The following is a 26153-nucleotide window of genomic DNA, read 5'->3' as shown; positions in this document are numbered from 1 at the left end:
TTTGAGTGCAATAACTCCATCTCTTCCTCCATAGCACCCAGCCATTCTTTTCTATCCCTTGAACTCAGTGCCTTATCATAGGTGTCTGGTTTCTATCGATGTATTTCTGACCCAGCTATGAGTGCTGTGTAAATCAGGTCAGCATAGTTGTACCTTGCAGGGGGTCTGATTTCCCTTCTGACTCTGTCCCTGGCTAACGATATTGGGCCAGGTTATCCTCTGATCCTCCTCAGCATGTCAGTAGGTAATCTTCACCCTCCTGCTCTAGATTATGATGTGGTTGATCTTCAACAAGGTCAGGGTCATTTATTTGGGTGCATTGATCAGGGTTGGTCTCAGGCTCCACCTCAAACTGAGTGGTCCCAGTTTGTCCTGAGGTTTCGACTCTCTTTTGAGCTACTTGCACTGTTAGTACCAGATTTACAAGGAAAAACTGTTTCATTGAAAATCACATCCCACTAACAATTACCCTAACCCCTGGGGCAGCCCTTTCCCACACCTATAACCCTTTGTTCCCTATTATTATTTTTTTTATATTTTCGAACTTCAGGAAAGTGAAGGAGAAAGAAAGTTTTAAAATGGCTGTAGAACTTATTGGGGCTATCGCCAGTGCCGGAGTTTTGTTCTGGATGCTGTCAAGTTCTTGGCTGCTCCGATGGGCGTCCATTTAAGTACTTGTACAACTACGATACCAATTTCAGAAATCTCGAAAAGGAAGTTAGGACGCTGAAGAATACACAACGACGTGCAGGTTAAGGTTACTGATGCCGAAGTAAATGTGGAAGAGATCAAACAGAGCGTTAAGGACTGGCGGACTACGGTGAACAATACCATTACTGAAGTAGAGAGGTGATTCAAGAGAAAGAAGACAACCCTGGATGTTTCAGGGATTGCGCCCCAACTGCATCACTCGTACAAACATAGCAGAAGGCATTCAAATTAAGCAGGATATGTTCTGAAGCAGAAGAGAAATCGACAGAGTTTCCTATCCTACTATTCCACTAGAGAAGAACTTTGACAAGCTCCAAGATGTGTTTTGAAGTTGAGGAATACAAGAGGCAAGTGCAGCGTAAGGTTGAGGAGGCTAAAAACAATGTGGAAGAGATTGAAAGGGTGAAGAAGTGGCTAGAGATGTTGACTCTATCATTGTTAAAAGCAGGATTTGATTAAAAGCCAAAGTTCAATTGGCACTGACCGCGAGACCCGCTGCAAAAAGAGCAAGGTAGCATCCGAATTAATGGGGATAAGATTGATCCACTCCTGCAGCAAGAAGTGAAAATTTGAACTTATAAAAGTGTTGTTTTTGCTGGATTTTTAGTGAGTTATGAGTCAAGCAGAGGAGAGGTGTTCAGGCAGGGACTCATCCATAAACTTGCTGGGTTTGGTCTTTGATGTGAACTGGTAGTACAACCCTTTAGTATTAGTAGTGTTTATCTTAGGTATTGTTAGAACATGCATACTTCTTTATCATTAAAGTTTAAAGGATCTCATTAACTATTGGAATGTGCCTCCGGTATTCACATGAGTGTATGAAGGCTGACTACGACTGGGAAACTGAAATATTATAAGCAATGATTTACACCTACCCAGAGTTTGCTTTAAAGATAAATTGGTAATCAAAATGTTTTGAAATGGCAAATATCCATTTGGTTCAAATTTGGGGGTTTTGGGAAAAGTTTTTTGAAAAAAGTTAAAAAAAAGTTGAATTGGGCGGGTATTACGATATAGATTTATAAATTAATAAAATACCCTTTATGTTTGTTTTTTTACAAAATACCCCTATAATAAAACATTAAACAGATCTACGGTCAGATCTGGCCGTCAACGGCCAGATCTAGCCGTATTTGCTCTCAACGCGGCCAACAAACGGTCGTCGTTGATGGTCAACGATGACCGTTTGTTGGCCGTCATGACCGGATGTTCGGCCAAAGATCTGGCCGTCAACGGCCACATCTTTGGCCTTAGATCTGGCCTTTTCCGGCTAGATCCCCGGAAAAGGCTGATCGGCGCACTACCAGCCGGCCAGATTCAGCCGTAGTGCGTCATCCTACCAGTCCGGCCATTTTTCGGTAGTGTTGGCCGGAATCTGGTAAATGTGGATTGTTGGGGTGTTTTGTAATTTAAAAAAAAATATTTAGGGGTATTTAATTAAATTAACAAATTTAGAGGTTTAAAAAAAATTAAATAATATTAAAATAGTATTCCCAAATGAGAGATTTTGGGTATTTTACTGTTTAACTTTTTTGGGATACCAAGAGTGTATTCCAATCTTAAACCAAACGGAGCCTTACTTTCCCTCAAAATCAGTTAATAATCTTTTAACTAAAATGGTATTATCGGCTGCGTTGTTTCAGTTTTGGGAATACTACTTTTAGTATTCCTAAAAAAGTTAAATAGTAAAATATCCAAAACTCAGATTTTTGGGAATACTACTCCCAATATTATTCAACTTTTTTAAACCTCTTAAATTTGATAATTTAATTAAATACCCCTAAATTTTTTTTAAAATTACAAAACACCCCTAATCCACATTTACCATTCGGCCACCACGACCGGAAAATGGCCGGAATCTGTAGGATGGCACACTACCGGCTGAATCTGGCCGGTGTGCGCCGATATAGCCTTTGCCGGCCAGATCCACGGTGGATCTGCCGGAAAAGGCCAGATCTAAGGCCAAAGATCTGGCCGTTGACGGCCAGATCTTTGGCCGTAACAGTCGGTCATGACGGCCAACAAACGGTCGTCGTTGACCATCAACGACGACCGTTTGTTGGCCGTCGTTGAGAGCAAATACGGCTAGATCTGGCGGTTACGGCCAGATCTGGCCGTAGATCTGGCCTTTGCCAGCCAATCCACCGTGGGATTTGGCTGGAAAAGGCCATATCGGCGCATGAACCGGCAAGATCCAGCCGGTCATGCACCCATAAGGTGACTTCGGGCACCTCCGTGGTGGTGGCCGACTGGGGGTGTTGAGGGTGTTAGGGGTATTTTATTAACTTTATGTTTTATTATAGGGCGTATTTTGTAAAAAAATAAATATATAGGGTATTATTAATTTATAAATCCTACATCGTAATACCCGCCCAATTCAACTTTTTTTAACTTTTTAAAAAAAACTTTTCCCAAAACCCCCAAATTTTGAACCAAACGGAGCCATCAATATTCTTCATTTCTGTGGGGTAATTTTGATTTTTTTGTTTTAAGTTTGTGCATAAAAAAAAAAAAGTTAAAAATTGCATTAAAAAAATATTAAAAAATCTGACCAAATCTCTTATCCTTTGTCTTCTTCTCCCCCTTTCTCTTTCTCTTTACTTTCTCTGACTATCTCCCTTCTCTTTCTTCCCTTCATTCTCCCTCTTTTTCCTCCAGTCACTAGGCAAGAACCTGACACCGAAATATGGCCAAATCGAAAGCCTCTCTCCTCTCTCCTCTCTCTCTCTCTCTTCCGTCTTTATCTTCTTCATCCCTCCATAAAAGGGCAAAAAAATGGGGTCTTTTGCAAAGCTGTGGCACCCCCACCATTTTCCGGAAGCCCGTCACCGAAAATCTTTCCTCTCCCCGCCAATCGTCTTTTCGGTGTGCCCTCTCCAAAACCCCCATTTTCCCGTTGTCGTTTGCTCACATTTCACCGCCCATTGAATTCCTAGGTTTTGTGTGTTTTGTTGAATGGGATTGATTGGTGTTTTTCGGAGTTTTTATAGGAAATGATGGTTGGAGATTAATTGGGAGTGTTTTTTTTTTTTTTTTTGTTTTGATTTTTGGGATTTCTGATCGATTTTGGCATTGATGATTGATTTTCCAAGTTTTGGCACACCACTTGTTTGAGGTTTTGCCCCAAACCTTCTGTGCCTTGCGTGTCTTGGTCTTTTTAGTGTTTGAGAGCGATTCTTTGGGATTTTTGTATTGAATCTTTGGTGATTTGAGTGAGGTTTTTTGGGGCTTTGGTCTTTTTGCTGCTAGTTGTCCTGTGGTTCAGGCGAGAGATGAAGAAGATGAAGACAAGATTTTAATTAAAATTAATAAAAATAAAATATAAAATTGAGAAGAATTATTTTATAAATTAATATTAAAGAAAGAAATTGGGCAGAATGATATATTTTTTTGTTGGATATAAATTACCATATTATCTTTTTTTTAACTAACTTTACTATCAGTTGGACGGAAGGTAGGTAATTGACTTTTTTCAATCTGTTTGGGTATCACATTGTTTTTATAGCAAACTATGGATGTTATATGTTCGGCCTTGTTGAAAAAAAGGTGTTATTGTCTAAAAATTTAAATAGTTAAAGGTAAAATTATATAAAATTAAGATTATCAAGTAATCTTAAAATACTTAAGAAAATAACAGTATTCATATTACTACTATATAATCAAACACAATTTTTAAAGATTACTAAAATCTTAACAGGGGAATAACCTCTAACCAAACAACCCCTCGTAATATTTGATTTGCTTTGTGAGGATCTTACATCATAAGGCTTACTTCCACAGGAGGCCACCCTGCTCCAGCCTCCAGCTGGAAGCTAGTGCTTTTTTCATTATTCTTTTTCTTGATCCTTCATCTTTATACTTTAGTGAACGGTACATTTTCACCGTCCTTTACACCATTTTTATTACATTTATTAATATATTTTATTATAATATAAAAATTAAAATAATTAAAATTTATGTGAATGTGACATATACCACATCATGTTTAATGAAAATAGTGTAATAAATAGTGTAAATGTAGCTATACTTTAAGTCTTAACTTTATTTTTTATTGATGCTCAAATAATTGATATATTTGCCATTAAATTATTCGCAGTAGAGTAAGGATACCGAAAAAAAAAAAAATTAAAAATTAAAGTAAGGAATCGAATAATAAAATAATAAAGAATCGAAAAATATGCATGAGTTTATATTTAGGCGTATGCTTTGTTTTGGTTATTGTTTGATTGTCATCATCCTTACTTCTGATTTTTAAAGCAATCTCTTCATCCCTTTCTCTCCACTTTCACTTACCACTCAAAAATACTTCAACTCTGAAGCCTCTCTCACCCCTTCAGAGACCACTAAAAATCCTGTTACTCTGAAACCAGATCGCTTGATTTTCACTCCTCTCCCGTTCCTTTATTTCTTATTTATTGTTTTAAAAATAAAAAATCCTTTCCCATTTTCTATTTTTCGTTTAGGAAAAGAACAAAAAGATCTTTATTTTATTCAGTTTGCAGTTGCCCTGTTACTTTTTCAGTTTTATTTTCTCTGTTTTTCCCCTTTCCTTATTTAAAAAAAAAAAATTATTTCATCATTTTCAGTTTTGTTTCACTCCTCTTCCTTTGTTTGAGTTTGCATCATTGTTGTCTTGCTGTTATTTCTGAACTTTTCTACCTTTTTTTTTTTTGTGTGTGTTTTTCAAATTTGAAAGTTTGCACCCTACTTGTCCTGTTTTAAGTCTGTTTAATATCTTTTACTTTCTTTCTTTGTTTTTTCTTTTTTTTTTTTTTTTTTAAAAAAAGTGAAGGAGAAAGGAAAAAGTGTTGACAATGGTTGGAAACTATCTTAAGTGCTGTTGTGGAGGTTGTCAAGTGCTTGGCTGCTCCGATGGGGCGTCAATTTATGTACTTGTACAAATACAACACCAACTTTAGCAATCTCCAAAAAGATGTTGAGGGGATGAAGCTTGCAAAAGACAAAGTTCAGCGTAAGGTTGATGCTGCTGGAAGAAAGCTGGAAAAGATTGAAGAGACCGTGGAGAAGTGGCAGAACGAAGTGGATTCCAAAATTGATGAAGCAGAGAAGTTGATTCAAGCAAAAGAAAACAACCCGCGATGTTTCAAGGGATTGTGCCCCAACTGGATCACCCGCTACAAACATGGCAAGAAAGCATTCAAGTTAAAGGAGAATGGTATCAGTCAACTCCTAGATAAGAATAATTTTCCATTCCTACGGCTAGAAGATGAAGTTGCCCATCCTACTATTCCTCAGGAGATATGGCTTAGATCTACCAAAGATTATGTGGCTTTGGAATCAAGAACTTCCACTGAGAAGAATGTTTGGGAAGCATTGAACGATGAGAGTATCTACATGATCGGTGTTTATGGGATGGGAGGTCTCGGCAAGACCACGCTTGTGCAGGGAGTTGGTAGGAAAGCCATGGAAGAACAACTCTTTGATGAGGTGGTTTTGATAGAAGTAACAGAAACTCCAAATATAGAGACCATTCAATTAAAAATTGCTAAAAAATTGGGTCTCAAATTGGATAATGAGAGTGATGTAGCAGATAAGGCAAATAAGTTATATGAAAGATTGAAGATGACTAAGAAGGGTAAGAAGGATGAGAAGGGTAAGGAGGATGAGAAGGATATGAGGCCTGTGGAGATGAATAAGAAGGATGAGCAGGATGAGAAGGGTGACGAGGGTGACGAGGGTAAGAAGGATGAGAAGAATATGAGGCCTGTGAAGATTCTTTTGATTCTAGATAATATCTGGAAAGATCTTGATTTAGATGCTGTGGGAATTCCTTCCAAAGATGATCGTGGTGGATGTAAACTACTGCTCACAACAAGAGACCTTGAGGTGTTAAATAGCATGAATTCTACCAAGAATTTCCAGATGGGTACTTTAAATGATGACGAAGCTTGGAGCCTATTCCAGAAGATGGCAGGTAATTTAAGTTATAGAATTTTCACTTTTTTTCATATATTATAATTTTATTGATTTTCGTAATTTCTTTTTACTCGTACTATAGTCTTGGCCCTTCTACAAAATCTGTGTTATGGTTTCATGTGAATAAATAGAAAACTTAGACTATTAGTCTTAAGTAACGTTTAGACTAAAGGTTCAAACAAGTAACATTTTAAACTCGATTACTCATTACTCGATTGATATCAGTTGCCAGTTACCTGTTACCAACCTAACTAGCCTCCAAATTTNAATTTAATATGTATGTATATATATAAAATCAGTCCTTGAAAGAAGAGTTCCCCTTGATTAATGGGTTTTTATTTTTCTTTGTAGTAGAGCCCCCTCGTGCCGTCGAGATTCGCCAAGGAACTGGCTTTTTTTGGCTAGAATTCAAGAACCCGTGAAGCTTTTCAGCCAAATATATAATATAGTAATTGTTCAAGAAAGGCTGTCTACAAAAATTGCCTCCTCAAGGTTTGAACAAAGTAATAAACACACTCAACGGTTTTGGATAATAACAAATGCATCCGAAAATTTGATTACTTTACCCTTTGTATAATTATATTTTTTTTTTCAGTTTTATTTTTTTAATTTTCACTAACTAAATAAATATTAAAATTAGTAATATTTATTAACCAATTTTGTAATCAACTACAATTAAAATAAATATATTAATTGGTGAATTATTTTTTAATTTTATACAATAAACTAAAAAAAAAAATCTGAGTAAAGTACATACTTAAAACAATTAATAAATAAAAAATCTGAGGGAAGTATACTAGATAACGGATACTAAAATCTATTTAAAACAACATTTTAGATTCTTTCCGGTTTTTATTTCTTCATAAAATAAAAATTGAAAATATATATATTTAATTAGACAATGGGTAATATAGTTTTTAATGATAAAGTAGTTTTTTTTTTTTTTTTCTTTTTTTAATGCATTTGTTATTGTCCAAAACCTTTGGGTGTGTTTATTACTTTCCTCAAAGCTTTAGGAGAAAATTATTGTAAACCCTTCAAGAAGAGTTTACAAATAAATCAATAATATCCAACAAATTTAAACCTCTTTTAAAGAAAATTTTGAGGGGGGAAAACTCATCGTAAGGCACATCTAAAAGGATACTATGAATAACATTTATTAAATAATTAATCTAATTTATTAATTCTCAATAAAAAAAAAACAAATTCTTCATACTCTATACAGTATTATCAATTAGATTGGATGGGGATGGAAAATCATCCCCGAATTACTTTTGGGTTGGGGTGGGGATTTGCTATCCCATCACCATCCCGTTCCCCATCCTCTGAAAAAATCAATTATAAAATAAATTCTTTTAATTTAATTTTAAAAATATTATTTCAAAAATCCTACTCTCACATAACAATTTAAGGGAAAAATAAAAGAATCAAGAGTTTTGGTATAATAGTAATCTTCATTCTAACATTATATTAAAAGCAATCATTCAATTCATTATTTTAATATTATACATTTAGTAAAGAATTGATTCTCATAAAAGCATTTTATAAAATCAATATCAATTACATTCTTAAATTGAAATAAATCAATAAAAAAATATTGATTATTAGTATTTAATATTGAAAAAAAATACAATTTCAAAATTATCATTATTAAATTATAAAATTAGAGAAATTTATTTAATTTTATTTTTCTAATATTCGATATCTAGGCCTCGCCGGATCCTCCACGTCCCCATTCCCATTTCCATTTGGGTATCAATTGTCATCCCTCACAAACACTACCAACTTGACATGAGTGAAATAAAAATAATTTATCCTTGAAAGTTGAAACTATAGCTCCCATTTATCGAAGTATTATTCTTATTGTTTTGTGATAAAGTTTCCTCGTGCTTTCGAAATTCGCCCATTAAAAAAAAAAAAAAAAAAAATTTCCTTGAAACTACACATGATGTTTTGTAACTTCCTGGAAATTGCTCTTAGCCTAGAATTCAAAAACCTGTGAAACAATGTAATAATAGTTCATAGAAATGCTAAACATTGTCTCAATTAGATTTAACCCTTTACAATTAAGGTTTATATATAAATCAAGTTTGTACAAATTAATCTAGCAGTAGTGTGATAAATAAAGCAAGTTGACAGATGACAGATTTTTTTATAACAAATTCTACACAATTTTAAGCGTGACAAAAGAGTAAGTAGCTGACAATTTCTTCAGTTAAAATGAAAAATAAAAAATTGCAGATAATATTTAGAAAACACATGGCCAGCTCAAAATGGCAGTAATCGATATGTTTTATAATTACTCTTTTTGGAAAATAAAATGTAATATGGCAGAACTTATATTATATATTATGTTTTAATGGGTTCTATATGGGGAATACGGTATTATTTACAGCTGAAAGCTTTAAGTTGATGACTTTTTATAACTCAAATCAACAGCTAAATTACAAGATTTATAGCATAATAGTATATGACGAGTCATTCTTTATAGCATAATAGTTTATCTTGATGTCTTTTATTGTTGCTTTTTTTATGTGATTAAATTATTAATCACGTCACAGGCTGTTGAAATAATATTTCTTTAGAAGGGTAAACGATATGTTCCCACCCAAGGTTTGGATATTCTGCAAGTTCTCACCCTTGGTTTCATAACTTGCAGATTCTCATCCTTAAATTAACACTGTTAGGGTCAGACACACTGTAGAATGTGTTATTACCAAATTGCCTTTTAATTTTTTCTTTTGATTGTGACAACTAAATATCAGAAACCTCCCTAAAAGATGGAAACTTATCCATCGCACCCCTATGAGCTAGGCAAATCCTTGTCACCACAATCGACACCATAGATCAACCAAAGCTACAACAGTAGTGGCGCGAACTAGGAGTGGCTTCCCTCACCCTTGCCTAACCGCTACCCACCAGGGCGGTTGGATTGCGTAATTTCCGCGATTTTTCCTCTCACCCACCGTCGCTCCTAGGCCATTTTCGGCTGATGCCGACGTCACCAAGCTCTCTCGTCACCACCATCGAAACCCCCACTCCACAATCACCAAAACCCCTCACACTCCCACCCTAATGCACTCACAAATCACCGGCCGTCAACCCCTACAATCTCGCACGATTCTCCAAGTTTACGATCAACCACCCATTTTCGGCTCTATAACAACACCCTGCCTCATCTAAGGTTCCTAATGAGATAAGGTTCCTTTTTAGTTCAGGAATAAACCTAACATGTGTGAGTTTTGTCAATTTTCCACTACAAAGTCTAAGGGTTATGTTTCCTATTCCTTTCACCCTACAAGCATTATTATTCCCCATGAACACAGTATCCCTATCATAGTCTTCGAAATCTTGAAACCAGACCCTGTTAGGGCTCATATGGAATGAGCACCCTGAATCTACCCAATCTTTTGTATTATCAAAAACAAAAACAGTCAGTACTTCTGTTTCTTCTCCTAAGTGTGTGGTAGAGGCTAGGTTGCTCTCTGTGTTTCCCTATTTTTGTTTCTTAAGCCACTCAAAATAGTTCTTTTTTAGATGGCTAGTTTTGTTATAGAAAAAACATTTTCTAGACTTAGTCTTTTGTCTATTATTCCATTTACCCTTGTTCTTGTTTTTGGACCCTTGGCTATAATGGTTTCCTTTAGCAGGTTGAAAATTATTAGGTTTTCCCCTCACAAACAGGTTGCTTCCATTTCGTTTTTGAACTTTTAATTCTAGTTCCCTAGCCTTAAGACCTGCCACTATCAAGTCAACAGTAGGTACAGTACCGGAGTACTGAACTACATTTTTGACTACTTGGTAGTCATCATTTAAGGAATTCAACAGTATCATAGCCAAACTGATTTCCCCTAATTCTTGATCTGTTCCCTTTAAAATTAGTGTCATTTTTAGGAATTAATCCAAGTTTTCCTCTATGGTCTTATTGTTATCCATCTTATATGAAAACAGGGTACCTTTAAGGAATGCTAAATTTGGTGCAAAATGAAGAGCATACAAGGATTCGAGCTTACCCCACAACCTCAGAGGGGTTTTGATTCCATCAACCTTTCTCAGTATGCTGTTTGATAGGTTCATCACGATCAAGTTGTAAGCTTCTTCAACAATCTCCTCATTCTTCTTTAGTTTTTCTTCGGGCCACTTCTTGGGATCTTTCTCCAGTGCAAGGCCAACTTTGTTGTGCGAAAGTAGGGCTTTCATTTTCTTCTTCCAACTCCCGAAGTCGATCTTCCCATCATATTAGGAGATCTCCATTCGGGTGGTGGTGTTGGTCATGGTTTTGTGTTTGATTTTGTGTTTGGGAACTGTTAGGGCCAAAAATCATCTTAGGCTTGACAATGCCCAATAATGAAATAAACATGTCACGGCCTAAGGCCTCAACCCAATCCCGATTGGGCCTACGCTTAAAATCACCTTGCGACCTACCCACTCTATGAGTTGGGCTATCCTATAAATTAAGCTAAACTGGGTTTCAGTTCATTAGTCTGCAACAGTCTATAAATAGGAAATCAGAGTCCTATTCTATTTCCTCTTCTACTAAGAGTCCAAATCTTACTCAAACTACTAAACTTGATTTGATAAGGTCAAGAAATCATATCTCTTTCATGATAGAGATTATCTCCCAAAATAGGACTAAATGTCCTATTAGGATTCCAACCCCTTGGGTTCACTATAAAAAGAGAGGTTTGCCCTCTCATTAGGCATGCAATCTCCTATAGTCAATCTACGCTACTCAAAACCATCTATTTGCTCCTAAAGTTCTTGCTCCCAAGAACTCGACGCCTCCGCCGTAGTCCTAGCCTCCGACAAGACTTTTGGTTTAGCGGATTGTCAGTGGCCTCAACCTCACAGGATCAGACCCTATTTTCATGATGGTAGATTTTTTGCATCTACAGTTTGGTGCCCACCGTAGGGCCCTGACAATCATACTTACTACAAATGACTTGCTACACAACTGGAAGCAAGGAGCCTCTTTCGATTGACGTTGGAGACCAAGTCGCCACCTCACCAACAAGCACTTAACTCACGGTTCTAAGTCTCAGTCAATCCAATGCAAAATCTTATAACACCCATGCATAGAGAATAGCCAAACTAATTGTTGTAGGAATTGCCAAAAGCATCACTCGGACCAACCAGCCTAGAACCTTCTCACATGGCTAGATCACCAACTCCTACAGTCTCCCTAAGTATTCAACAAAGATCACTTGACTCCACCAAGCCTCTTCCAACTCTGCCCGGTCCCTGTTAATTAAGTCCTCGAAGTTGGAGTCAATGTTCCCANTATTTGTATAAAGAATACATATGTTTAATAAAGGAAAATTTTGGGCCCAACTTTTTATGTTATTTTACATGTACTTTTACTATGCATATTTTTATGAGAATAAAGTCGTTACAGTCCTCCAACCCAGTGTTTCATGCTAGAACAAAGCACATCGAAATTGATGTGCATTATGTGAGGGAGCTGGCTGCTGAAAAAAGACTGTCAGCCTTCAGAATATCAAGTTGCTAATGTTCTGACCAAGGCGCTTGCAGCACATAGGTTCCACACTCTTAAAGAGAAACTAACTGTATTGCCTTTCTTACCTGAAGAAGAGTTACAGAGCTGATGGATTGGTTAAGACTGCTGTATAACTACTATTATGTGATGCTTTTCTAGCTTTGTGTGGAGATTTATTTTTCTGGGTTTCTTAAAGCTGTTGTGTAACTGGTGAACTCTGGGAAAGCTGGTGTATTTTTTAAACTATTATTTCATCCTCTGTTGAAGCTGCCTTATAGCTGGTGTGATCTGATGTTGTTGAGCTATTATGTGGTGCCCTGCTGTGTAACTAGTGGATTGGTTAAGAGCTAAGTTTGTTGCTATACTGATATATTTGAATTGTTGTAGCTATTATGTGATGCTTTTCTAGCTTTGTGTAGAGATTTCTTTCTCTGGGTTTCTTAAAGCTGCTGTGTAACTAGTGAACTTTGGGAAAACTGGTGTGTTTTTAAACTATTGTTTCATCCTCTGTTGAAGTTTCCTTATAGCTGGTGTGCTCTGATGTTGTTGATATTGTGTGGTATTTTTTTTTTTCTTGGAAGCTGCAGTATGTTAAAACTGGCTACTGTGAAGATTCTAAGTGTGGTTTGAGCTTTGGTGTGCATATTCGGAGAGCTAGAGTGTAAAAGTGTAGTGGAGTTTTGTTGAATAGTCTAGGAGCTGGAGTGTAAAAACAGATTGGAGTTTTGGTATGAGTAGTGAAGTTTTGCTTAAAGGGAGATAGGGAGATATTGAGAAGAATGTGTAATGTGGATTGTTATTGGATGTTTTGGTAAGTGTAGTGGATTTTTGTTGAATATTCTGGGAGCTGGAGTGTAAAAACAGATTGGAGTTTTGGTATGTGTAGTGAAGTTTTGTTTAAGGGGAGATATTGAGAAGAATGTGTAATGTGGATTGTTATTGGATGTTTTGGTAAGTGTAGTGGAGTTTTGTTTAAGGGGAGATGTTGAGAAGAATTTGTATAAAGGGATCTGTTTGTATTCTTTACAAGTTTGCAATTTAGTCAAAATTAGGGTGTATTTTGTAATCTTTACAAACAGCTAATACGCTGCGTTTTTGTATTAAGGGTAGTATAAATTAGCCTGCCTTGTTTCTGTTTTGTCAGTTAGTAAAAATAAAGATTCCAGAAACAGTTTTTCACTTTACTCTTTAGCTCGTTCTTGCATTGTTCTTTCTTGTTCTTCGTTTCTTCAATAAGTCTAAAATTCTTCAGAAGGTTTCACAAGGGTTTGACTGTAAACTGAGAGCTCAGTATGGATTGAAGTTGGTGAGTTGTTGACACCATTGCCCAAGGGGGGTTTGAATGATTTTCAAGGACAAGGATATTATCATAGGAGTCGGACTCTACCGAGTATTGGACAAAAATACGAGTAGGGCAATGAGAGTAGACTCATGTTGTCCCTTTAAAGGCGCACATAATAGCAAATTCATCGCAGATTGAACAAGGTAAAGCTCACTGCCCTGTCCATGAAAAGCCTTCAGTATTATCGTGAAACAGAGTATATTCTATGAAAATTTAGGTAACTAATTATACTATTTAATTACAAGAATCTTTTCCTTGATTCTTCGTGTTGGCTAGAATACATTATAAGTAGAGAACATTATGAATGACATACAGCAAATCTAGGGAGGAAACAATCTTACCTTGTAGTGGAGAAAAATAATATGATAATAGACCAAACTTGGAAAAGAGAAGAACAACTCAGTAGCAGCATCATCCCTTCCGGATAAATCCGTGAGACAATCCAATTTGCCAAAGGAATCGATCATGGCGAGTAGGTGTTTTGGTAAAGTTTAATCTGACGCTTCGTTATCAGGGATCTTTCATAGAAAACGAAAGAGTAAATTTTTTTACAAAGTTTTTTAAGCCGCTAGGGTTTTATAAAGTTACCCTGAAACCCCTTTGTTTCAAATGTTAAAAATATTGCATTTTTTTTCCTTATCTTTTAACAATCAAATTATAATTATATAAAACAATTTTAATATTTAATATTCTTTATTATATTTAATTAATGAAAAGCACATTAAAATCTTTTTTTTTTTTTTCCTTTTTTACATTATTTTTTAAAATTTAAGTATTAATATATTAACTTTGTATTGCATATATTGGCATATTTTTAGATTACAAAGATAAATTGATTAAAATTATATTTTTTTTCCCAAAATTTTAAAATAAAATATGAGGATCTTACTGATAATTAAACCATAAAATCAAGGCAACTCCTTAAACACACAAATAACAATTTAACTTTCAAGAAGTTTTTGTGTTGATAATTAATCAGTCCCCTCACTTTTAGTGCAATTACATGAACACCTCATTAATTGAGAATTATAGCTTACCTCTCTATGAGGGGTAGGGGTATTAGCCAAGCTGAATTGCTCGTGAGTGGTTAGGGCTTGGCTCGAGCTTGAGCGGCTCGACTCAACTAATGAGCCAAGTTCTAACGCCCGGATACTCAACTCGTTAAGCTCATGAGCCGAGCCGAGCTCGACATATATATATATACACACACACAAGGGGAGATGAGTGATACTTCTCAAATAACAAATGGTTTTTTCAGCTCAAAATGTTGCCTATATGGAAAAAAGTACTCAAATTCAATGAATCAACTATGCAGAATTGTTTTTCATTGCTCATGATATATCTTGAGAGCCCGAAGCAAAATTTGGTTAAAAAAATGTACCAAAAGAGATGTTAGATTTGTTCAAGCTTCTTCAATAGGATGTTGAACTCTTCATATTGACGCCAAAAAGCTCATCAAGTAACTAACCCTTAATGATCTATGTAATCGAAGTATTGATAAAGAGAACACACAAGTTTAACTTGAAGTATTGAAACTACAGCAAACTTAAGAACCATCCACGAGGCACGACATAATCGTTCAGATATAAGAAAATTCTCATGCAATTATTATCATAATTAAAAATCACACATAAAGGGCACAGACTTGAATGGTGACTATTTTCAGTTTGAAGATGGTAGTGTTTAGCAAATGAAGAAGATGGGAACAAGATAAAGCAAATGAAACCTGTTTTACATACATCAAGAATGAGAAAGGGAAATTCTAGAAATCGGCTTTCTAGATTTAGGACAAAATTTCAAATTTATTTTGAAGGACTTGTGTCTTCTAATTTATTATTAAATTTATTTAAAAGAAGAAGAAGAAGCACCCTGTGATAATGAATTTGGTTGAGAGAAGAGATTATGGAATTCAGAACTATTCCTTTATATATGATATGAAACTACATAACTGTTGAACTTGAGGATACTTTTACCATCCAGCACAACATAAATGGACTATAACCAATAAGATTGTTTTTGCACAAATGGCTATAGCTTTGAATTGTAAAGAAAAATGAGCATCATGAAGGTAATTCTGTAGTGACTAGGGACAATAAGGAATAGAGCAAACTAAATCTAAACTTACATACGAGCAAAGATGAATAAAATTCTTATAAGCAGTTATACATGGAAAGGACTATTCAAGTTTAGTCACAAAAGGTCTGTATATTCTGTTGTACAATCAACAATTCCGACGCTAACAATATCATGTAGCATTTATTATGGATACAACACAACAAATGATAACTAAAACTTAACCGATGGCTTACATTCAGGGAAGTGCCAACGTGGTAGAGGGCAAAAAATCACAGATAAAAGCCACTCAGTAGTTAAAAGTCACAGCATACTTCTCCGCACAACCACTTGTCTTCAATTAATACCATGATCTCAAATCAAGCATCATCAGTGGAGACAACCACAATATGAGAACAATTACTCACCAATCCCTTTGTTATCATTATGACTTTTAATTATTCAACTCCTTATCCCAGAGGTTGTCTCTTCAACTTTATAAGTATTGAAGATTTCACGAAAGGTTTGACCATCTGGATTGAAGAATATTAAAGATTTCAAGAAGGGTTTTATCGTTTGGATTGAAGTTGGTGAGTTCTTCACACCATTGCCAAAGGTGGGTGGAAGGAGATAGTTGGAGCCAATTAACTGCCTCCGAACGGAGTTTATCCTCGGCTTTCAAAGATAAAACTGGATTGTAGTGAAACAGTAGGTTCTGGTCTTACAGCAATGGTGGGAGAGGTTTTTCTAGAAAGAAAAGGATGCTAACCAAAATAGAGATGTTAATCATGCGAGTCTGACTCTACTAGTGTTGAGAAAACTGTTTATTCACAAGACGGCTTGAAACTGTTTATTGGACGGCCTTCCTAAAATCCCTAATATCAAACAAGATGGGACTTTTCCGCAAACTCATGGGGAAAAAAGATATTATAATAGACCCAACTTGGAAAAGACAAGAGCAACTCAGTAGGAAAAACATATCTTTGCAATGCATATAATTTACAAAAGGTTCAAACAGGGCGAGTTAGTATACTTATATTCCATACTGTGGGGAATAAATCTCATCAACGACCGATCTTTCAAAGTTAGCTACAATCACAAGTGTTGTCAATGTAGTATGCTGTTTTCATGCAATTACATTCCACACCAGCGTAATAGTATTTGAGTGAAAGAGACAGATATTTACTTATATAAATCTGAAGCAGAGGAGATTCTTATAACGGTGGAAGTCAGAAATCAGTCTGAGCGCGATTTGGATTGAACAGCCTATAATTGTATCGTCGGCTATCAATTATGAATAATCAGAAGAAGAAGAAGACGACTCTTCTCGGTGCTTAGTAGAATTGTGTTTGGCTTTGGCTCTAACCTTTTTAGGGTCTGCCTCAATGGCACTGATTTTTTTTAAAGTTTCCAGGACTTGATCCATGGAAAGGCAACTTTTGGGGTCAGATTCCAGACATTTTACTATAAGCTCACCAACTTGGGACGCCGCTTTTGCAGGGTACTGCCCCTCTAGCCTTGGGTCCATTATCTTCTTCAGCTTTCTTTTGTCCGAAAGAGATGGATTTGCGTACTCCACCAAGTTGTGCACGCCGAAGGGACGATTGGTGGCAAGAGCCCGTAATCCTGTCAACATTTCCAGCAAGATGCTCAAGAACTTATACACATCACTTCTAACATATAGATTTCCTGCACCCACATGATTGTTATTCATTTTGCGATTCTTCAACTTGATTGGACTTATCTAAAAAAAAGTATTCTTTGGACCGTAATTTTTTTAAAAAAAAAAAAAATCCGTATAAAGCTCTACATTATGAACAATTATTTAAATCTGCATAATAAATTATATACAGCAAATCTAGAGAGGAAACAAGCTTGCCTTGTAATAGGCCCAGGTTGGAAAGGATAAGAGCAACTCAGTAGTAGTATCATGTCTTTCGGATGCGTCTTCATCCGTGGGACAATCCAGTTTACCAAAGGGTTCGATCATGGCGAGTTGGTGCATTGGTAAAGTTTAGTCTGATGCTATAAGGATTTTATAGAAAACGAAAGAGTAAAGTTTGGTAGAATTTTTTTACACCACTATATTTTTCTTATATTATTTAAAACCCCTTTGTTTCAAATATTAAAAAAAAAAAAATCCATTTTTTAAATTATATAAAACAATTTTTAATACTAAAATATTAAAATACGTCTCAAAATTTTGCATTATTCCTTGATATTTTAAAATTAATCAAAATAAGATTTAATAGAGTTATTTCTTGAGTATATACTCAAGTATGGGTCCTAAGAAACTGACCTTGGTTCGAATCTAAGTGCGCTTCAGTTTACGTGGAGGGTTTTTGCCAAGCTTACTTTCAACTTAATAATAATTTAGATTTTACTCAATTAAATTTTGAAAAGTAGCATTTTTGCAATTTCTGGAAAATTCAGATTTAATATTATATCTTAGATGTAGTTATTATTTTTAGTTTGTCTTATTTAGTAATTTTTAGAGGATAAAATTAGAATTGAAAAAAAATTATAAAGATAAAAAGTGGGAGACTAATTACTCTTTATGAAATGAAGAAAAATCTAGAAATGATGGGTCACTTTCTAATTTAATCTTAGATCTTAACACCAACGGCGACATTGACATTGAGAGAGAAAGCTAGGATAGTGAATGGGATTAGATACCCCAGTAGTCCTAGCCGTAAACGATGGATACTAGGCGCTGTGCGTATCGACCCGTGCAGTGCTGTAGCTAACGCGTTAAGTATCCCGCCTGGGGAGTACGTTCGTAATGAACTATGGCTCGGAGAAGAGAGAGCTCATGGCGTTTGAAACTAATCCCTAAAATATATAATTTGAAACAACACTAAACAGAGAAATTGCAAAAAGCATACATACTAACAGTCCAATACAATATAATTGAACCATATCCAAGAAGATTCTAAAGCAAAAATGGCTAAAGAGCGAAGTAAATCACTAAATCTATACCAACTTTTTTTTTTTTTTTTAATTCTTTGAAATGAAAGTTCAAACTTACAAACAAAAGATATATGTATGTTCTTTTATGCAGTCAAACATTCTTTATCTTACAAATCTTGTTAAAGAGTCCTTAAAACAATGGTTTAAACCAGTTCCAGAATAAAGACAAGAGACTAGTCCTGCAATTCTTTAGTAATTGAAGCCTTTAGGATGCCAGCATACAACTGATTGGAGTCCTAAGAGATTCTTTGTTCCTTTCCATTCAAAGCACAGATCGGAACCTAATTGTTCTAGCAGTCTAAAAGCCGCTCTCAAATGCTTGTATGCGGTATTGTTTCCGATGCTCCAAATCCCAACTTGACAACCATGTCGAAGAGTAAATGAAACAAAATGGGCGTAGAATATGAATGAGAAATCTAGCTTTATCACTTCATCGTCTTTGCACATCACATAAATTCGCTCTTTCATTAGCAGGTTTTCTTTGGACAAACCTTCCATAGAATACCTAGATGTTGATTGTGTGGAAGTGTTCTCTAATCTCATTTTATTAATTTTATCCTATGCAAAAAGAAAGTCAACTTCTTCTACTTCCCTTCTTTTTAGTAGCATATACAACAAAAAAGTTGGCTTTTATTGTACACCTACAGTGATGAAATAACAAATCTCATTTTTAGAATGCTTTCAACAATTAAGCAGAATTTAATTTCAGAGCATAGATAAAACTAGGCACAAGTGGTTGGCATTTGGTTTCCGCTCTGGATTGCTTCAACGTTTAAACAAGAAGATGTTGCCAGTCCTCCATCAACGCCATTGTAAATCAAATTAATATCACTAATATCCACATTTTGGCATGGGTTTGCTTGACCACACACAAGATTAACTACTGTATGAATTTATGACTAGGCGAGGTTGACCAAGACTAGTAAAGCAGAGTTTTTGGTTATTAAGAAACTTCAAGTTTGTGAATTGAGGGGCATTGGGTTTGGTCGTTGAAGATGTTGAAGGTGAGGAATGGCAGAGTATAAATTTTGGATTATAAGGTTAAATATGATATTAATTATAGATTTAAGGGACTACTTAGTATTCTGTCAGGAGAAAATTGAAATGATATAAGCATATGAGGGACTTTTACAACATTATCCAACCATGCAAATTTATATGAAGAAAATGCAGGGTGGTGAATCATAGCAGCGGCTACAGACTTAGGCCGCGTCTCCTTCCTTGGTGGCTAACAGCGATATGACTCCTGTCAAGTCTGCTCTAGTATCTGGCTGTGTGGCTTCAGTTTAAAGTTAATTCAAACGAGCCGTATCAATCACGCATGTCCTCTCCCTTCCGTTCTCCGTCGACGGTCCCGCCTGCTCAACCGCCGGCAGTCTAGGTCATTTTTGTCGTCTCAAATAGTTAATCATTAAAATTAATAGAACATTTGTGTTAGTATTTGCTAATTTTTTTAATTTCACAGATGAGATTGCCAGGTTGTTACCGAATCTGTTCGGCAACTATCGGCGAAATTGGTATCAAATGATGTCGATACGCTTCAAGCGGATCAGAAGTTGAAAATCGTCATTTTTGACTGGGCTCTAGGCGGCAGGTGGATACAATGTGATCTCAGGACTTTGGGGTGAGGATCTATATGAAGCTGTAGTTTTAAAACGTGGTTCGCTTGAAAAGCTGTTTGAAAATGTGATTTTTTTGTTTCATTGGTAATGCTTTGTATGGGTTTAGGAGAGGCAATTATGAAGTGCAAATACATTGAATTACTCCTGAATATTTTTATCTCTACAGAGACGAGGTATGTTTGTTTCTTTTGGGTGAAATTTATGGTTTTCAAAGTATTCAGATTTTAAGGCATTGAGTAATGATTGTTAGATTAATTATATTTTATGAGATTAATTAAGTTGTTAAAAGTGTATTATCCAACAAGTTTAAATTGTATTTCAATTTGTGCTACTATAATTTGAAAGTGTATTGATATGGAAATAAAATGTTTATATACACTGTTAAAGCTGTTGTTTTTGTTGGATTATCAGCAAGTTACGAGCCAACAAGAGGAGAGGTGTTCGGCAGGGACTCAATGTATGTTCAAAGCCCGTCTTTCTCATGTAGTCTTTTTCCTTTTTAAAGCCTTCTTTTTTTGGTTGTTTTTCATTTTGGTCACTGCCACTTTGTAGTGCATAAAGCTAGAAATTTGTTGTTTTACCATTGTGATCGAAATGGCATAACAAATTTTACTAAAGATGAGTTTGTGGTTACATTTTGCGCTCTTCGGACACCTGATTTAAGAGCTTGTTAGTTCACTTTATGCAGTTATTGGCTATAAAACTTAGTTTCCAAACTCTTTAAGTACCTCTTCATAAAAGCTTTTGTTGTTTGTAGAATTTAATGCCTGATCGAAGGTTGTTGGTCTTGTGCATTTGCAGCATTTGAACCATAAAATCAGTTCTCATTTTCAAAGCTCTTGTTATTCTGGTTCTGTTTATTGTGTTGTTTACATTTTTGCTTATACTTGAACGAAATAGAGAAGCAACAGGAACAAAATAATAATAGTTAAACAAAACAAACAGCAAACAAAGAATGTAATACGTGCGATTTATCCTGGTTCACCCAATGTAGGCTACGTCCAGCTAAGTCAATATTATTGTAATATACCTCACCTCTCTTGTTTACAATGAATGAATTGTTTTTACTCACATAACAAGAGAAAAGTATGTTTATATACTAGGTTTAAGAGATTAAACCTAGTTTTACAAGAATTCCTATTCCTAAGCCCAACCCAAAAAGGAATTAATAACTTAAAAGGAATCCTACAGCGGGACCCCCGAGTGCGTCTCCGTTACCCATTAATGCTGAAGTAGTCGACAACTCCAACAATACTTATTTGAATTAATTTTTTATCCATAGGGAATAAGACTTTCTTAGATAATCCGTAATGTTCAACCTGCAACTAAAATCTTGTTACCTCAAATTATCCATATTCCCACTTTTTGTCTTTTTTATTTTCTTGGAAGTGGTTCAAGTATTAGTAGTTTAGGACTTTGTTAGCTTCAGACTGGGAACAAAGAGATTTTTGGCTTTACATGTTCTCTAAATTCAATGTTCTTTAATGTTGCCATCTTTTAAATTTTTAGTAGATTTGTTAATTAATTCATATATTTGAAAAGTATTTGTGCTATATAGTTCTCTATGAGGGTCCTTACTATTTGTGTGCTCAGGAATTTCACTTAAAACTCAAAAACTGTATGTGATAATCTTTGTCATTCGTTACCTTGACCTGTTCACATGGTACATCTCATTCTACAACTCTGTAATGAAGCTAGTCCTTCTTGGAACTTCAATTGCTATTGTTTGGTATATGCGGTACCATAAAGTTGTGAAGCAAACATATAACAAGGATGAAGAAACCTTTAGACATTATTTCCCGATTCTCCCATGTTTTGTTTTGGCCTTGTTGATTCCCCATGAGTATAATACTATTGAGTTATGAAACTTTCTTGTCTTCTTCTTCTTTTGTTTCCCATTCAATGTATTTTTGGCTAAAGAAAATGACCTATTTAAACTGTGCCAAAGTGAAAGCAATTCTTATTGACAAATGCTACAACTTATGGTTCAAAATGAATCCATGGTTAGGCATGATAAAGCACATGCAATTTTCTGTAGTTTATGCCAGTCGTAATTCACTAGTCTGAATCATATATGCTTGAACTTTCACATTTTATGCCATATTAGAAATTTTATACTGGAATGCTTATAGATGTAAATAGTTCAACAATATTTCATTTTCAAGTGCCTAAAATGTTAGGTTTTGGTGTTTTGATCCCCTCTGGAACTGAAATTTTGGAGACTAACTTGATATTTGCTACAGATAGATATCACCATAAATATATAGAATAATAATATCAGTCACCATAAAAGACTACATGTGAAAGCTGGTTCATCCTCCAATAGCATTTTTTCTCAAGTAAAGATTGATGATTATTTTCACATGTTCTGTCCATTGGCTGATTTCTAATTTTTAAAATTCTTATATGTTCTCCATGTTGCTTTTATAACTCAAATACCAATTGTTGATTTATAGAATAGAAAATAGAAAATTTTAATGTTCTTTTTGAGCAGGTAAGGTACAGAGGAGCTATAGTATAGGAGCTGTTTCTTAGTCTTCTATTAATACCTAGCTTATCATCTCCTACAGTTATGAAGGCACTTATTATCTCCTTCACAATATAGGAGCTTATTATCTCGTTTCTAAATGAGCTCTAGATATGAGTTTTATCTAATCACTGATTAGGAGTTGTTTAGCTAGGTTGAAAACAATTGGATTCATTTGCTGCTCTAGGTGTAATTTCTTCATGACATAGTATCTAGAATTTGTGGTGGTATATATCATGAACCCCACTGATTCATGTGGTGGTATCTACTGCGTGTAGTGATGTTTTTCTACTTTTGGTTCTCTATATAATCTAAGAATTTGTAAACTAGTGTAGAGTCACCACAATGTGGGAATTGATGCTCTTTTGGTCACAAAGAGAGGTCACTTGTCTAAATATGAGCATGTAAATTATCATTGGATTAGTCTCGATAGCAAGGTAAAATCATAGATTTTATGTGAGGTTTGTCATGTTTCATTTAAATTCTACTGTTTAAACCTTTAAAATCGCATTTTTGCTCTTCTAGGCGAGTTTTTGTTGCTTAATAACTTCTAGTAGGAAAGTCAGGTTTTGCTACTGTTCTCGTTATTTAGTTTGCTTAGGAAAGAGGTCTTCATAATGTAAATAATTCTGGATTTTCCATTTCTGGTAAAATTTGTCTTTTGGTCATATTCTTGTCAACTTTTTATTTGGTAGCTATATAATCCTTTAAATTGGGTTTTGGTATGAATCTATTTTGCTTGAAAGTAAGACTCAACTACAGTTTCATAGTAAATTACCTTTTTATTTAGTAAATAAATTTGATTTCTGATGGAAAACCCACCCTGTTTTAACAGATTTTGTGGATTTTCTTAATCTATCTTGAAGCAGTTGCCATCTTGCCCCAATTGGTATCGCTGCAAAGGTCAAGCAATAGTGACAATGTAAGACTATGTTTTCCTTATTGGGTAAGCCATTATATGTTCCCAGAGCTGCTTACTTTCTTTCATCCTATTGATCATACTGTTCCATTTGTTCTAATTACTGTTTAGTCCTCAAAATTGTATTTAGATGAATGTTTATGTGATGTAATTGCTTTTAGGTTTAACAAACTGTTAGAAACTGGTTTCAACTTGGCCACAGTTCCAGAACTAATCAATCAAATCAAATGCCTTGCTGGCTACTCTGTAAGTATCAAAGCCATCCAAAATCTACAATGCTATTCCAATTTTAATCACTGGAAAGTGAGTGTCTTGAAAGTTTTATGTGACCAAGGCCAAAATCTTCTATTACTTCTTCCCAGATATTCCCCAAAAGTCACAAAAAGGAAAAAAAAAAAAAAAAAAAAAAAAAAAAAAAAAACAAAAGGTTTTCATAGAACCTTTTTCTTTGTCCTATATCCATAAGATTGATAGAATCTGTGAAAATGAGTTGCGCTGGGCTGGAATAACCCAAAAATTTTATGCCTCAATTATATGGAACCACTTCTAATAAAAAAGTATATATACACATCTATTATTATGTACAATGTAGTAAAGTAGGCCAATATATTTCATATTCCTTTTGCTCTTTCTGTGGTATGAGAAGTGGTTCTGGTTTTTATTACGATAGTGATACTAAAAGTGCTTCCTGTTGTTCTCAAAACATGTTATGTCAACAAAAAAAAAAAAAAAAAAAAAAAAAAAAAAAAATTTATTCATATCAGTATTGCTGGAAGAGGATCCCAAGATGGCTGAACTAGATTGGTTTTAACCATTCATACCATAAGAAAGTGAATGGGTCCATGACAGGGTACTGGCACAAACCAGTTTACTCTTGACTGCACATTTTTTGTGCAGCAATAATTCACGTTAATGCAGTAAGTAATAATTGAGTTCTGTAATAATTAAAAAGGGAAATTAAGGTTGGCAAGAGAAATTCATAGATGCAAGTTTATAGATGAGTATTTAGTGGCAGAATGTTTTAGAGCAGAATGCCAATACCAATGGTTGAGGAACTAGTTCCTCAATGATTCGAGATGATGATGGTTCTATTGTTAATTAATTGTTTCTTTTTTTGTATTGGTTAAGGTAACAATAGTTGTCACTGTTTAGAAGTAGTGTTTAGTACTGTCCACATTCTGATATTTACTTTTAAACTACTTGATTCATTAAAGCATTATGGAATTACATTGTACAAATTTGTTTCGTATGAAGGTCGGGCGATTAATTTCTTTGCACAGTGCATCTAGATGCCCCCAAGCCAATCTTCAAGACTTTTTTAGCATATGATGTTGTTCATCTTTTCCCCTTTTTGTGCGTAAATTAGTTTTATATTTGGGAGAATTTTGTTCTGGATTTTACAGAATTTCATCATGTTCTCTGGTGTGGTTTGCTCCCTTTCTCTAGGGGTTTCCTTCAATTAGATTACTGGTGGTGATACATATTTTTTTTTTTTTGGTTTGATTTCCTATGTAGTGCTTACCGAGCTTTACATATCCTCAACTGGGTCTATCGTTTCTTCACGGAGAACAAAATCAGATGGATACTTAAGTTTTCTCTGCTATTTATCTCATTATCTTGTGCTTCCGCTTGTGGAGATCATTACTTACGAGCACGTCTGTCAAAATGCTGAAAGCAGCTTGGGTTTCAGGCCTGATTCAGACTGCCCTCCATGCTGCCTTTTTCTACTACTATTTTAAACGGTACATTTCCATGTTTCTTTTTTCTTTTATATTCCAGGCTTTGCTTGTCCTAATGGGAAGCAATCAATTCATTTCCTGGAAAGAAGAAAACATATTAGATTGAATAGAAACCGATTGGTTCTTGGCTTTGTTAAGAAGCGATCAATTGCTTCTGAAACTTGGGTCTTGCCAACATAATTTGCTTGCTTTTACGCTGTTGGAAGAACCGCGAGAAGCTGAAGCTGCCTGCCTGCATTGATCAAGTCTTATTTTGTTAAATGTTGAGGCATATAATATTTAGGGATGCTAGCGATAGTCACTTAACGCTGATTGAGATAATGAAAAGGGGCTATGCTTTACCCAAAATTACAAAACTTGCTATTCAACATAATCACTTGATATCAGATTTTGATTTTGTACTTTTTCATCTCTATTTCAGTGTGTTTCAATGGCTTTTACAATTAAACGACCTGTGTTTTATTTGGTACACTGCATTATAAAATATCAATATTAGAGTACATAATTGCAGCTAATATTCTTTATGATTAATTTATAATCATATTGTTGTTTGTCATTTGAACCTCCTGCCTTAAGTTCCTGGCTTCGTCCTTGGTTCCTTGCATGTATAAATTTGGTAAGAGAAGTTTTCAGGGTCGAAGTTATCCAACGCACATTAAAGTGTAAAAATTTGTGTATAACTTACGAACTATGTGCAGCCAGCTAGTTGATGAAATTGCCTTATGTATAAAAAAGTTATTATTATTCTACCACTTGATGATTATGTTTTATCTTCTGCATTTTATATCGCAATATATAGTTACTCGAGTAAAACAGCAGCGTTTTATTATACTTGAA

At 35.0% G+C, this 26153-nt stretch overlaps 2 protein-coding genes and 1 pseudogene across 2 annotated transcripts; 2 read left to right on the top strand and 1 right to left on the bottom strand.

Annotated features, from left to right (window-relative positions):
• Nucleotides 1-5583: 5583 nt before the first annotated feature.
• On the top strand, nucleotides 5584-6771 carry LOC116116495 (probable disease resistance protein At1g61190). The gene is made up of 2 exons (XM_031402560.1): nucleotides 5584-6646; nucleotides 6731-6771. Exons 1-2 carry the CDS (start codon nucleotides 5584-5586, stop codon nucleotides 6769-6771), a joined length of 1104 nt encoding a protein of 367 aa, XP_031258420.1.
• Nucleotides 6772-16830: 10059 nt separating this feature from the next.
• On the bottom strand, nucleotides 16831-17253 carry LOC116116494 (probable serine/threonine-protein kinase PIX13). Its single transcript, XM_031402559.1, has one exon. The coding sequence runs from the start codon at nucleotides 17251-17253 to the stop codon at nucleotides 16831-16833; it is 423 nt and encodes a 140-aa protein (XP_031258419.1).
• Nucleotides 17254-21804: 4551 nt separating this feature from the next.
• Nucleotides 21805-25579, top strand: LOC116116504 (annotated as a pseudogene).
• The last annotated feature ends 574 nt before the right edge of the window (nucleotides 25580-26153 follow it).

The sequence above is a fragment of the Pistacia vera genome, unplaced genomic scaffold (genome assembly GCF_008641045.1).
Source record: "Pistacia vera cultivar Batoury unplaced genomic scaffold, PisVer_v2 Contig778, whole genome shotgun sequence".
NCBI lineage: Eukaryota > Viridiplantae > Streptophyta > Magnoliopsida > Sapindales > Anacardiaceae > Pistacia > Pistacia vera.
Note: the sequence above shows the minus strand (reverse complement) of the source record. Positions and strands in the feature narration are given on the sequence as shown.